The sequence below is a fragment of the Pleurodeles waltl genome, chromosome 3_1, assembly GCF_031143425.1.
Source record: "Pleurodeles waltl isolate 20211129_DDA chromosome 3_1, aPleWal1.hap1.20221129, whole genome shotgun sequence".
Lineage (NCBI taxonomy): Eukaryota > Metazoa > Chordata > Amphibia > Caudata > Salamandridae > Pleurodeles > Pleurodeles waltl.
Window position 1 is genome coordinate 1,452,627,440 of NC_090440.1, and position 14,699 is coordinate 1,452,642,138.

At 46.4% G+C, this 14,699-nt stretch overlaps 1 protein-coding gene across 1 annotated transcript in view; it reads left to right on the forward strand.

Annotated features, from left to right (window-relative positions):
- SORL1 (sortilin related receptor 1) overlaps positions 1-14,699 on the forward strand; it is a 669,532-nt gene that overhangs the window by 577,336 nt on the left and 77,497 nt on the right. The window contains exon 42 of the mRNA XM_069225024.1: positions 2,919-3,038. Within this exon, the coding sequence (XP_069081125.1) occupies positions 2,919-3,038 (120 nt within the window). The remainder of the gene's footprint in view (positions 1-2,918; positions 3,039-14,699) is intronic.

Here is a 14,699-nt window from a genome sequence, read left to right on the forward strand (position 1 = left end):
ATTTGAAGTGCCATTCGTAAGTGGACAATGAAGGTAAAAGCAATACGTAGTGAGTGAAATACTCATTATGGTGTACTCTGTCTCTTCTATCATTCTGAGTGGCGTGTCAACTTTGAAATTGTGTGCAAACTGTGTTTGCACCTGATTACAAGTTTCATGTGGATTGCTTTCAGTTGAAGGTATGCTGCTCCGAATTCCTCTTTAATAACTAGAGCATTTTATGGGGGCAGAACAGTGTGGAGGGGTTAAAGTACTCTTAAAACGATAACAAAGTGATTAAACTTTTCAGGAGTCCCAGGGACACAGTGGTAACCAGGCTAAGATTCTATCAATCATTCTTTTAGTACATGCCCCTCTCTGTTGCCAAACTGAGCTGTCCAAAACCAAAGTCTAGTTTACCTTTCCTTCTAACTCCTAGTGTAATGCTAAGCATAAATATAAGAGGACAAATTATTAGAACTTGGTTAACAATGCAATTGCCAGGGCACAAGCCATCCTGGGAAAACTGTTGAGTAATGCTTTGTCTAGTCTTCCGTAGACATCTAGATTGTGGTTAGGTGCAGTAAGAGTAGTCCCTGTAACAGTTCCTTCTGTGGTGTCTCGTGCTAACAGTACTTTTCTCTTTGTTCAGTCTTTTGCAGTCTGGGTCTGAGTTCACTAGCAGGTTCAAGGGCATGACCTGCTCCTGGTGGTACATACAGATCACCGAGCAGGCTCAGCTGACTCTGCCACAGGCCAATTGACACAATCTAAGGCTTGCTACTTCATGACTGGCACATACCACCATTCTTGATAGGACTGGCAGTATTGGCATCAGTGAAGTTATACCGTGCCCCCCTTGCTCTTAATTGAGCCAAATCACAAACCCAAAATTTAAACAAAGCAGAGCGCCTTCCACAGGTCGTAACTTTGATCCAGAAGTAACTGCTGAAGTTATTGCATCTGCAGTGGCCCACCGGATCCTAGCACCAAAGCCTCTTGCAGCGCTTTGTTTCTTCAAATGAAACTGCTGAATACAGTCATGATTACTTGAGTATCAACTAGTCAAAGGCACTGTGTTGTCTTAGCGAAAAACCCATGATACAGTCGCGATTTCCATGAGTACCCTTACTATTGGAGTGCTTTTATTTGTGGTCATGTCACAGGGCACCTTGGTCTCAAGGTCTCACCAAATGGCCTGGCGGGCAGATGCTTTCCTGGGACGTATTGGGCGGCTTCAAAGTTCTCCCTGTCTTTTTATTTATTAGGAAAGTATCAGCAAAAATACGAAATATCGTTATCCATTTCAGTACAAAAAATATGAAAAAAGAAGACAATCCGTATAATAGTACAAAATTTGCCATACTTACAAAGTGAAGGGAAAAAAACAAGCTAATAAAAATTCACAACAGAGAAAGCTAACCTGCAATTACATATCCAGGATTGCAGCCAACCAGCCAGCCATTCATTAAAAGGGGTCCTAATTTTCCGGAGTCTTATGTGCATCGGATTACATCTATAAAACTGCGGCCTCACTGTCAATGCTTCTTGTAATCTTTGTGCAAGAGTACCTCCAGCACCCCTTCTTGGCAGTCAGACACACCGTGCCTGCAAGGCTGGCTCCAGGCTGTAGAAAGTTGCTGAATTTGTAAAGAGCAGTTGACAACCAGTGAACCCCAACTCTGGAGTACAGAAGAGTTTCTCAGTTTTCAAATATTGGCACAGTTACTGGTAGTTTCTGCCTCGTACGTACACCCCCTTTTCAGAACTAGTTTGTTTATTCCAGTAGTCCAGCTCTGGGACCAGTTTGAAGCAGTACCTGTATTTTGCACATTCCTTCCAACTCTAGACTGTCTTCAGCAAGAAGGCGCGGTAGAGAAGGGGGGTCTCCTGTCCGGATAAACCTAAAACAAAGGCACAAAAGATGGAGCAGCTCTCCACTTAACTACAACACAACTTCTAGGAAGCAATGAGCCAGGAGAGGGTGGGTGATTTTCTCTAAACGGATGTCTGTCTCTTATCTTCCACTTCCTAATGTATTGTCCAACACAAGGAAACAACGTTTGCAAGGGAAATAAGAGGAAAGAGTACCCAAAAATACACACTACCTTCTGTAAGTACATGAACAATAATTAGTACCTTGGGATGAGGGGCCCTTGTTTTGCGTGGTTCTAACCCCAGTCTCTTTGGAAGGTGTTCAATAACTTTCATGTCTAATCCTTCATTTATTAGCAAGGAGGACCTCACCCTTCTTTAGGTGGCATGCCAGGGCCTATCCACCCTCTTTTTTCTGACCATGCTTCCTTTTTGGTTGTGGTGCGATGTCTTGCCAGAACAATAGGGGGCGCTACCTACTAGAGGACAAATATTTTGTTACTGTAACAAGTGGATGCAGTTAAAAATCGAAATATTGAAATAGTTTGACCTTACTAGGTGGTTGACAAGCAACTGCTAATAAAAGCATTTGATAAATAGATGAAACAGAAAATCCAGATTAGTTTTGTTCTGTAGCTTCTATTTTTCAGATGCTTGTGTCAAAGGCTTAATACAATCCCCTTGATGTTAGTAAGGAGTGCGCACACCCGATCTGTACACCATATAAACATCCATTATATTGGCTTTGCCAGAGTAAACATCAGTTATTTTGGCTTTGCCAATTGTTGCTTTTTTACTGTTGCTGAGAGAAGGTACTTTAGGCTGGGCTTGAAGTTTGAACTGAGCTTTAAAATAATTTTTTTTGTAATTGACTCCTTATATAGCTGAGTGAACTGAAACATATTTGTGGCCCTCCCGTTAACCAGATAATTAAAGAAAAACTATATAATGATTCTTTTAACTGCTTACAAACGATGCAACAGGTTTATGATATGCTAGTATCGTGTGTACATTTTAACAATGGAAGAACATTTCTTTAATAAACGAAACCTGCTATTTTATAGGTTTATGCAGTTTGCTATGCCACATCATTTCTGGAACTACACAGAAACCCCAGCAATATAACCACAAATCTTCATAATGTTACAATCAACGTGAACAGGGATGAACAATATTTATTTTTGGTAAGGACATTGTTAAAAAAATGTAATGTTTGATGAAAAATGTTTTTTGGTAAGCTTTTTCCAAGAGGCTGCATCTTAATCATCTTAAATTCAGACTTATAGATTACTGGTGCTCCGTTCATTTAAGAAGTTGGTGTTTATATTGGGTATAAGCTAATAGCAATTACAAGCTCAGTGCAGACCTCCTGGAGCTGTATTACACCATGTTCCCTGAGGGCTCAACCAACATGTGCGTCTGCTTGCTGCATCCCTACAACATCTTGGTATTACAGAAGGGGTTGCAAATGCTTGTGTGGTCCTCTCTTTAATAAAGGTAGCATCTGTGCTACATTTATGCCATTGAAATCTCAAAGGGGCATTCCAACATTTTCATTGGAGCATAACCTCTTGCAGACAATGAAATAATTTGCCTCTGCTCCTGTGCTATATTAGAGATGATGGCACACACGGAAAGGCGGTTGTGAAAAAGTAATGGTCCTCAGTGAGGTTAAATTAATCTTCTTTATTCAAGTAAAACGGTACAAAAGAAACATCTTATGCATGTCACCAGCAGGGGCCATCTGACATCAACATTCTAGTATTGCTTAGAAACCCTATCATACATTCTAAGTTCTCTACAGACTATTACAATACATTGGCATGGCTACAACTAGAGCCAGATACCAAACAGACAGGATACTACACACCTTCCCCCCAACATACTTAAACAAAATAAGAAAGGAAACATTTTAAATAAAATCCATAAAAAATTTAGAATGTAATTTTGTGCGCTCACTTCTCCGCAAAGTAAAAGGAACATGTTTAACCTCCTTATTATAATTGAGACTTTTGAAGACATCAGGAACAGCGTTTCTGTTTAAGTTCAATTATCACTCAATTTACCAGCATTATGAATTTATGTAATCACTTCAAGAGGTGAAGAATATTTGAAGACACCTCCTCTTGAGGAAATGGCACCCTCTCACCATGTCTCCTACTTTTACCTTAGTTGATGAGGCAGCATGTCTCAAGTCAAAATTTAACTTACGTCACTCTATCTTATAATTTTGAACCACTTCCCAATCATTAGAGACTGCACCCTCGCCTACTTCCATATAATTCATCCATGTGGGACACGTCATTGTGATAGGTTTACGACCCCAAAATAATTCATAGGGCATCGTTTTTGTGACTGAATGCGGGGTGTGACGATATAAGTATACTCTTTTATTAATTTCAGATTTCCAACCCCTGTTCTGATATTTAGCAATCATTTGTATGATCTCCTTCAGCACACGTTTAAACATCTCTACCATACCGTTAGTCTCTAGGTGGTAGGGGGAACATTTTTTATGTACAATGCCACACCCAGATAAAAACCCTTACGTCTCATTGGAGACCAATTGCACACCATTATTAGTTGAAATACACTCAGGTAAGCTTTCCCTGTTGAACTAACCACTAAGAAATTCATTTACTTTTCGTGTTTCTATATTTCGAGGAACACAAATTTCTGGCCACCTCGAGTACACGTGTATTAAGACTAAAACATAATAATGCCCAGTCTTGCTGGTCATTGGCCCTAATATATCTAAGGCCACTTCCTGACAAACTCTTACAGGTTTCTGACTAACAACCATGGGTTGAACTCTGGTCTTACATACACTATCACTAAAAATACAGTCAGAACAACCTCACACAGCCCTCTCAACTTGTACATCATTACCAGGCCACCAGAGATAGTCTCATTCTTTCTTTAGTCTTTGAAATCCCCTGGTGTCCTTGATGTCCCAGTTGGATAATCTCCTCCCTAATTTAACCAGGAGGCAAAGGCATGTGCCCCTCCAAAGAAGACCGTCTATGATAAAAAGCTTATTGCGCACCTCCCAATATTTCTGGACTTCATCACACTGCTAATTCTTGTTAGACCATCCATTAGATATTGGTAAGAAAACTTCATGTAAAACAGCAGCTTCTGCAAGCTGTGTTTTCCATTTTTCCTCACTAATCACTCCATTGGTAACTTCACTGACACTGAAGTCATCTAATTCCCACCAGTCTTCTTTTATCACTCTCAATTTGTTTGGAAGCAAGTCGTGACAAACAGTCAGCTACCTTGTTCTCAGGTCCAGGAATAAACTCAACACTGAAATTGTATTCTTGTTAGCAATCAACCAATTCCTGATATGGGAGGAAATGGCATCCAGACCTTTCTTACAGAAAATCTCTCTCAGAGGTTTATGGTTAGACCTGACAGAAAAAGTTCCACCCCAGAGACATTTCTAGAGTTTCTTAATGGCCCAATGAATTTCAGGTCCTATTAAAGCTGTAGATAGGAACATTATAGTTTCTTCCTTACCTTCTCTAATTTGTTTCAAAACAGCTCCTAGTCCTTTGGCACTAGCATCTGACCAAAATGGTACGTCCTCCAATGACTTTGTAAGGAGCTAGCATTACTCAAAGCATTCTTGATGTCCTGAAATTCTGATTCACACCGAGTGCATCAAGAAAACGTTATACCTTATATCTTAAGAAGCCTTTTCATGTAAAAAGTGTCACTTGCAAACTTGGGTACAAACTTAATATAATCAGCCATGCCTTGAAAAGTGACTAGATCCTCCCTGCAGCAACAACATCTTTAGTAAGCCAATGATCAAGGTACTCAATTTCTTCAAGATTGAAGGTGCACATATGTTCCCTCAAAGTAAGACCTCTATCTGATAGAGACTTCTAGTTGCAGATTCCTTACCTTAGAATTTTCCCCCAGGCTTCAGACTGGATCCGGAGATTTTTCTTCGAGCAATACCCTTGCGCGTCGGTAGGTGGCGTCGGTCAACTCCGCAGGTCTCGTGGTGGCTGTGATGACGTCGAGAGTAGTACATAGACAACACCCTCGCACAGTGACGTCAATTCTTTTCTTTTCGCGCCACGCACTGATCTGGAAAGAGCTAAACTAGGCTATTTTTTGGCCGAATTCGACCATTTTGTCGAGCTTTTTTGGTACAACTTTGGTGCATCGAAAATGTCCCCGAAGACCTGGTTCAAGCCTTGTGAGGACTGCCATCGGATGATGTTGGTGACGGATCCTAATCCCGTTTGCCTGTGGTACCTCGAGTGTGACCACGACCCGAAGTCATGCTCCGAGTGTTGGGCCATGCACCCGAAGGCTTTGAGGTAGCGGTCCCTAAAGCTAATGGTGGCCCGGCACTCGACTCCGCGTAGGTCCTTGTCCTGTTCTCGCTCAAGAGGAAGGTCTCGAGATCGGTCCCAGAGTCATCACCACTTGTCTTCTTCAAAGTCCTCGGGTTAAGGTACGAAGAAGAAGTCGAAGAAGTCCCATCACTCTCCGACTTCACCCCGTCGCTCGGCTGACGCGACGTGGGACGAGCGTCCACGCACTAGGCCTCCGTCCTCAGAGCCTAAGTCTGGGTCGACTCCGCACTTCCCCGAGTTTCCTGGAGCCAGAGCGACCCCCTCCCAACTTAAGGAGTTTTACGAGGCCATGCGCCTCATCTTTGGGCGTGCCGACCCCGAAATGGCGCCTTCGGGCCCAAGGGGTTTGGCTGGGGGGCCTTCGGGTTCCGCGCCAACGGTTTCGGCCCCGGCCACCGAGGTCACCTCTGGATCCGTGCACGAATCCGCACTGGCACCGGTCGCACCATTGAGACCTTCCCCGGCGCTGGGTCGATTATCGACGCTCCCGACGTTGGTAGTGCCCACTAACGACATCGACCCAATTCTCATCCCCGACGACTGGGAGTCGGAGCGGCGTCGGCTGACCCAGCCATCGGCTCCGGTGGGCCCTATTCGCCTGAGGTCGGATTCAGACCCATTTTCCTATGGGTACAAATACGGGGAGGAATTGAAGAGGTCCCTGGTCCCTTATGAATACCAAGATGACCCTACTGGGCACAGGACTTGGGCGAAGCCAGTGGTCTGGATACTTCTCCTGACGCTGGAATGCTGTCTCCTCCTACCGTGGCTATGGTGGAGGGAGCTACATATAGTATGGTGGTTAGTAGGGCGGCTGAGGTCCTTGGCCTTGAGCTACCTACTGTGGAAGTCGGGTCTAATCACCTGACTGAGGTGCTTCAGCCTGGGGCTTCTACTTCGGAACCCCTTCTCCCATTCAATGAGGCCCTCACTGATGTCCTTTTGGGTACCTGGTCCAAACCCAACACAGGGTCTCCTGTGAACAGGACTGTCGCTCACCGCCATCGGCCCGCGCCGAACGACCCAAAGTTCCTGTCCCAACACCCTACGACTGAGAGTCTTGTAATCCAGGCTTCCTCTTCTTCTGGCACGTTCCCTTCCGCACCCCCAGATAGGGAATCCAAAAGGCTGGAACAATTTTGTAAAAAGTTGTTTTCTTCCTCCAGCCTAGCACTTTGGTCTGTGAACACCGCATGTCTTTTGGGCTGTTATTCCCACTCACTGTGGGATATGGTTGCGCAAGTCCTGCCGCAGATACCTGAGGAGGTCCGTGCTATCGTCTCCCAAGCAGTGAAAGATGGGAGAGAGGCAAAGTTCACTATCCGTTGTGGGCTGGATACGACTGACTCTCTGGGCAGATCGGTTGCGACGACAGTGGCCTTACGGCGCCACACCTGGTTACGTACTTCTGGCTTCTCGGGGGGTTTCCAACAGTCACTCATGGACATGCCCTTTGATGGCACCCGTCTCTTCAGAGACAAAGCGGACTCGGCCTTGAAGAGATTCAAGGATTCCCGGGCTACGGTTCGGTCCTTTGGTCTTTCCTCCACCACACGCCCACCACAGTCCGCTTTTCATCCCTTTTGTGGACACGGAAGGGGCGCCCTGTCGCGTCCTTAACCCAGCCACAGCGCCATGCATGCTGGATAGCCTATGCGTGACCGTGGAATCCCACGTGGCCGTGGGACAGGGAACCAGAGGTCTGTCTAGTCTGCCTCTGCCCCCTCTGCAGCCTCCAAACCTTCCTAGTCCGTCCCCTCACTCCCGCCCAGTTGGTGGCAGAATCCACCATCCCCTGCCCAACTGGGAACATATCACCACGGACGGGTGGGTTTTGCCGATCATTCAGAAGGGCTACTCCCTCCCTTTCGAATCTGCACCACCACACACGCCACCATCCTTCCATCATCTTCCAGAGGATCATTTGGTGCTTCTCTGCCAGGAAGTCGTGGATCTCTTGGCCAAAGGAGCTATAGAAAGGGTCCCTGTGCCAGAAGTAGGTCGTGGTTGGTATTCCCGCTACTTTCTGATACCAAAGAAGGACAAAGGCTTACGTCCTATCCTAGATCTTCAGGACCTGAACTACTTCCACAAGAAGGAGAAGTTCAGAATGCTCACCGTGGCTCAGGTTCTGTCTGCCTTGGACCCAGGAGACTGGATGGAAGCGTTGGACTTGCAGGATGCTTATTTCCACATCCTCATCCTTCCTGCCCACTGACGTTACCTTCGATTCGTGGTAGGTCACGAGCACTTTCAGTTTACCGTGCTCCCTTTCGGCCTTACCAGCGCCCCTCCGGTGTTCACAGAAGTGATGGCAGTGGTTGGAGCTCATCTGCGCAGGTTAGGGGTCTCAGTCTTCCCCTACCTAGACGACTGGCTGTTGAAGGCGCCTTCGCCCCTGACAGTTGTCTCCCACCTTCAGACTAAGGCGAACCTCCTGCACCAGCTGGGGTTCACTATAAACGTGCCAAAGTCACATCTGACTCCCTCTCAGATGCTCCCTTTCATCTGAGCTGTTCTGGACACAGTGCACTTTCGGGCTTATCGTCCCGAAAAGCAAGCCCAAGACATTCAGGCTATGATTCTGATCTTACAGCCTTGGTCGTGGGTTTCGTGAGACCGAATCTGAGGCTGCTGGGCCTCATGGCCTCCTGCATCCTGCTAGTAACACATGCCAGGTGGCATATGTGGGCTCTGCAGTGGGTCTTGAAGTTCCAGTGGGCGCAGCATCAGGGAAATCTCTCTGACATGGTCCAGATCTCGGAGGGGACTGCGAAAGACCTGCAGTGGTGGCTTTCGAATCCCGATTGGGTCATCGACAGATCCCTCTCTCTTCCCCAACCAGATCTCTCTATAATGACAGATGCGTCACTGCTGGGGTGGGGCGGCCACATGGGAGAGGCGGAGATCAGAGGCCTCTGGTCTCTGGCGGAGTCGGGACTCCACACGGGCGATCAAGCTTGCGTTGAAAAGGCAAGCCTGATCTCAAAGGGAAAGTGGTGCAGGTGTTCATGGACAACACTACCGCCATGTGGTACTCCAACAAACAGGGCGGAGTAGGGTCCTGGACCCTTTGTCAGGATGCACTACGCCTCTGGACATGGCTGGAACATCAGGGCATTACCTCGATGGTTCAACTTCTGGCAGGCTCTGTCAACACCAGAGCAGACAAACTCAGCCACCAAAACACTGTCGATCATGAATGGTGTCTCCATCCGGATGTGGTTCAAGGTCTCTTTCTCAAGTGGGGAGAGCCTTGGTTAGATCTGTTCGCCTCCGCAGAGAACACGCAATGTCTGCTATTTAGCGCTTTGCAGTTTCCAAGGTGGCACTCGCTCAGAGACGCTTTTCGTCTCGAGTAGAGCTCCGGCCTCCTTTACGCCTTCCTGCCTATCCAGAAGCCCAGAGTTCTCAAGAAAATCAAGCACGACCGGGCCCAAATTATCTTGGTGGCTCCGGACTGGGTTAGAAGAATGTGGTACCCAGAGCTATTAAGCATGTCCATCCATCCTCCACTCAGGCTGCCTTTTCGGGCGGATCTTCTGTCGCAGCAGCAGGGGACGGTCCCCCACCCGAACCTGTCCAACCTCCGCCTTCATGCGTGGAGATTGAGTGGCAATGTTATCTTTGCAGCCAGGCGTCCATCGACTAAAACTGTGTACGCCTGTCGTTGGAATAAATTTGTGGCATGGTGTACCAACAAATCTGTTGACCCCCTTTCTTCCCCTCTTTCAGAGGTTCTTCTGTTCATTCTTAGCCCAGTAGGGCTCTGCATTGGGCACCCTTAAAGAGTATTTGTCTGCCATTTCCGCCTTTCTTAAGCTTCCTGATCAGCCCTCACTTTTTAACTCTCCTATTGTGAGTAGATTCTTAAAAGGGCTCACCCACTTATTTCCTCCCAATCCCTTCATCATGCCTCAATGGGATCTTAATCTTGTACTTACTTACTTGATGTGTACCCCCTTTGAGCCAATGCATAATTGTCCCTTGCGGCTCCTCTCCTTCAAAACTGTCTTTCTCATTGCTGTCACCTCTGCTCGCTGGGTGAGTGAGCTTCAGGCCCTTTCTTCAAAGCCTCCATACTTGTCTGTACACTCTGACAAAGTGGTGTTACGCACTAGAGCTTCCTTCCTAAGGTGGTTACACCATTTCATGTAGGCCAGTCCATCACTTTGCCTACCTTCTACGCACCCCCACGTCCTTCCCATGAGGAGGAGAGACTCCACCGTCTGAACCCAAAAAGAGCATTGGCGTTCTAACTCAATCGTACTAAAGATTTCCGGGTGGACGATCAACTCTTTGTTGGCTATGTGGGTGCGAAGAAAGGGAAGGCAGTGCAAAAGCGTACCATCTCTCGATGGGTGTTTCTTTGCATCAAAATGTGTGACGCTTTGGCTAAAAAGCAACCTCCTGAAGGCTTGCAGGTTCATTCTACCAGAGCAACTGCTGCATCCACTGCGTTAGCACACAGAGTTCCTGTCCTGGATATCTGTCAGGCAGCTACGTGGGCATTCCTACACATGTTTGCTAAGCATTACTGCCTGGGTAGTCAAGTACGTTGAGACGGCTACTTTGGTCATTCGGTCCTGCAGCACTTTCTAGTGTGATCTTGGTTCGCAGCCCACCACCGAGGATGGCATAGCTTGGGTATCTATTCTAAGGTGAGGAATCTGCAACTAGAAGTCTATATCAGTTGTACAAGTTACTTACCTTTGGTAACTAAATATCTGGTAGAGACATATTCTAGTTGCAGATTCCTTACCGCCCACCCATCCTCCCCGCTTGCAAACTGATTTCTAGGGACAGGGATTCCCTCTTTCAGGTCCTTAGCTCTGGTGCACCAATCTCGGTGTTCGTAGCCGCTCTGTGCTTTGGCGTGGAAAGTCGTTAAAAGAAACTGATGTCACTGCGCGAGGGCGGCATCTATGTACTACTCCTGACATCGTCATAGGGACCACGACACCAACGACACCTGCGGAATCGACCGACACCACCTACTGACGCCCAAGGGTATTGCTCGAAGAAAAATCTCCGGATCCAGTCTGACGCCTGGGGGAAAATTCTAAGGTAAGGAATCTGCAACTAGAATATGTCTCTACCAGATATATCGTTACCGAAGGTAAGTAACTTGTACTTCTTTAAATTTACTGAAAACTTGTTTGATTGTCATCATGTTCCTCTACGGTCTTCCCAAACACTAAGACATCATCTTGATAGATTTTAACTCCAGAAAGGCTCCCCAAGACATCTTCCGTGACCCTTTGGATCACAGAGCTTGCAGAACATAAACCAAAAGGCAGCCTTGTGAATCTGAACATCCCAAATGGTGTGTTGAAAGAGGTCAGGTTCATAGATGTATCATCTAACTTGATCTGATGGTAAGCCACCCTGAGATCTAAAGTAGAAAAAACATCCCCCACAAGTAAAGAGAACATCTCAGATATATTTGGAAGCTGATACTTAACAACAATTACACTCTTACTAAGACACATCAGGTCTTCACATAGTCTTATTTCACCAGATGTTTTAAGTGCAAGCACAATAAGCACAAGCCACTCAGTTGCCTCTGTCTCAACAATGATGCCCCCACTTTTCAACTTGTTAAGTTCTGAGAGCATGGCGTCTCGTAATGCCAGAGGTAAAGCCCTCACCTTACAAGATATTGGTTACGCCCCATTTTTAAGGCCAGTTTTATGTGTGTGTTTGTTAAGACAACCCACTTTGTCAGTAAACACCTCTTTTTGCAAATTTGAAATCATTAGTTAATTTCCTCCTCCCACCTTGTGAACATCCACCTTAGGTGTAAGAGATTGAACCATTTCTTCCTTCTTAGTTCTTTCCTTCAAGATAATGCAAGGTTCACTACTTGGATCCAGTAGGATCTCAAGATCACCTTGGTGTATCCAGCTGATGATACTTTCTCCTTTACACGAGATATAGATTTTACCTGCATCTAAACGACTCTTATATTTCAGGCCGCCCCAAAAATATCCTAGTAATTTTATCGGTTGACCACCATAAGCAAGTGGTTCAATATCAGGCTTTAGTAATTGGACTTTTCCTTTACGTTTTTTCTAAATAGAATTTTCTTGGCACTAGAGACATTTTCTCCCCAGAATCAAACAACATCTTAACTGAATAACCATTGACTAATACACTGTCAAGGGGACCTTTGTTTCTGAGACCCTCAATCTGGAGTACTACCTCGTCACAATGTACTTCATCATACTCACAATTCCAATCATCAACACCATCAAACCCTACTACCTTCACACTTGACAGAAAGTCAGGACAGGATTTGTTATTAGCGAGGTGTTTACCGCTTCCAAAACAAAAGCACTTCTTGTCACCCATTTTCTTGTTGCCAACAGATGAGGAGTTATCAGTTATGGTAGGAAAACTCCCCCGCACGCTTAGTAGTGGTGCTATCAATTGTCTGTACCTTCTTGGAACTAGCAGGACAATTATCTTGTTTTTAGCACATCAACACAAGTAAGAGAATGTTCAATGCATTTGGCAAAAATAAGTACCTCATCCAAAGTAGGATTATCTTTCTGCCGAATTTCGTCCTTGATTTTTTCAGTACTACATCCCAACATAAATTGGTCACATATACGTTCTTCTAATAACCCCTCAAACTTGTTAGTCAATGATATAATGAGTACATTGGCTCGTGTTCTTTGCATGCGCCTACCAAAATGGTAGCGTTCTAAGATTGTACTCCCATTTGATAAATAATGCTTATCTAGTTTAGTTAAACAAATCTCAAACTCAATTAAGTTAGTTGCTTCACTATCACTTAAGTCTGGTGTAGGAAGCTGGCTCTGTATATACTATTTCAAAGTAAGAAATAGTGTGCACAGAGTCCAAGGGTTCCACTTAGAGGTAAGATAGTGGCAAAAGTAGATAATTCTAATGCTCTATTTTATGGTAGTGTGGTCAAGCAGTAGGCTTATCAGAGGGTAGTGTTAAGCATTTGTACATGCACTGGCAATAAGTGAGGGACACACTCCAGGCCAATAGGTTTTTATATTGAAAAATATACTTTCTTAGTTTATTTTAAGAACCACAGGTTCAAGATTTACCGTTAATACTTTAAATGTAAGGTACTTCACTTAGATACTTTAGGAACTTTGAATGAAAACAATATCATGTACAGTCTTTGTAAAAATGGCAATAAGCTATTTTCAAAGTCGACACTGCAAAAATCAACAGTTCCTGGGGGAGGTAAGTAAAGGTTTGATTAGGAGGTAAGTAAAACACTTACAAGTCTCAGTTCTGGGGCATAGGCAGCCCACCGTTGTAGGTTCAAGGCAAGCCCAAAGTTACCACACAAGCAGTTCAGGGCTGGTCAGGTGCAGAGGTCAAAGAGGTGCCCAAAACACATAGGCGCCTATGGAGAACAGGGGTGCTCCGGTCCCAGTCTGCCAGCAGGTAGGTATCTGCGTCCTTGGGGGGCAGACCAGGGGGGTTTTGTAGAGCACTGGGGGGGACCCAAGTAGGCACACGAAACACACCCTCAGCGGCACAGGGGCGGCCGGGTGCAGTGTGCAAAGCAGGCGTCTGGTTTCAGGTAGGAAACAATGGTGGGACCCGGGGGTCACTCCAGCGGTGCAGGCAGGCACAGGGGGGGCTTCTCGGGACAACCACCACCTGGGCAAGGCAGAGGGTCGCCTAGGGGTCACTCCTGTGTCGAAGTTCGGTTCCTCCAACTCCTGGGGGCTGCGGGTGCAATGTTGGTTCCAGGCGTCGGGTCCCTTGTTACAGGCAGTCACGGTCAGGGGGAGTCTCTGGATTCTCTGTGCAGGCGTCGCTGTGGGGGCTCATCTCTGGTTACTCACTGGCTCGCAGTCGCCAGGGAGTCCTCCCTGAGGTGTTGGTTTTCTGCAGGTCGAGCCGGGGGCGTCGGGTGCAGAGTGTAGAGTCTCACGCTTCTGGCGGGAAATGGGAAGTCCTTGGAAGTTGCTTCTTTGTTGCAAAGAAGTAGCTGGTTTTGAACAGGGCTGCTGTTCACTGGAGTTTCTTGGTCTTGTAGTCTAGGGCAGGCCTCAGAGGCTTCAGAGGTCGCTGGTCCCTGTTGGATGCGTCACTGGAGCAGGTTTTCGAAGTTGGAGACAGGCCGGTAGGGCTGGGGCCAAATCAGTTGTCCTCTTCCTCCTTCGCTGCAGGCTTGTAGGTCAGCACTCCTTCTTTCTTCAGGTTGCAGGAATCTGATTTCTGGGATCTGGGGAGCCCCTAAATACTGAATTTAGGGGTGTGTTTAGGTCTGGGAGGGCAGTTGCCAGTGGCTTCTGTCCTTGAGGGTGGCTACACCCTCTTTGTGCCTCCTCCCTGTGGGGAGGGGGGCACATCCCTAATCCTATTGGGGGAATCCTCCAAACTCAAGATGGAGGATTTCTCAAGGCAGGGGTCACCTCAGCTCAGGACACCTTAGGGGCTGTCCTGACTGGTGGGTGACTCCTCCTTGTT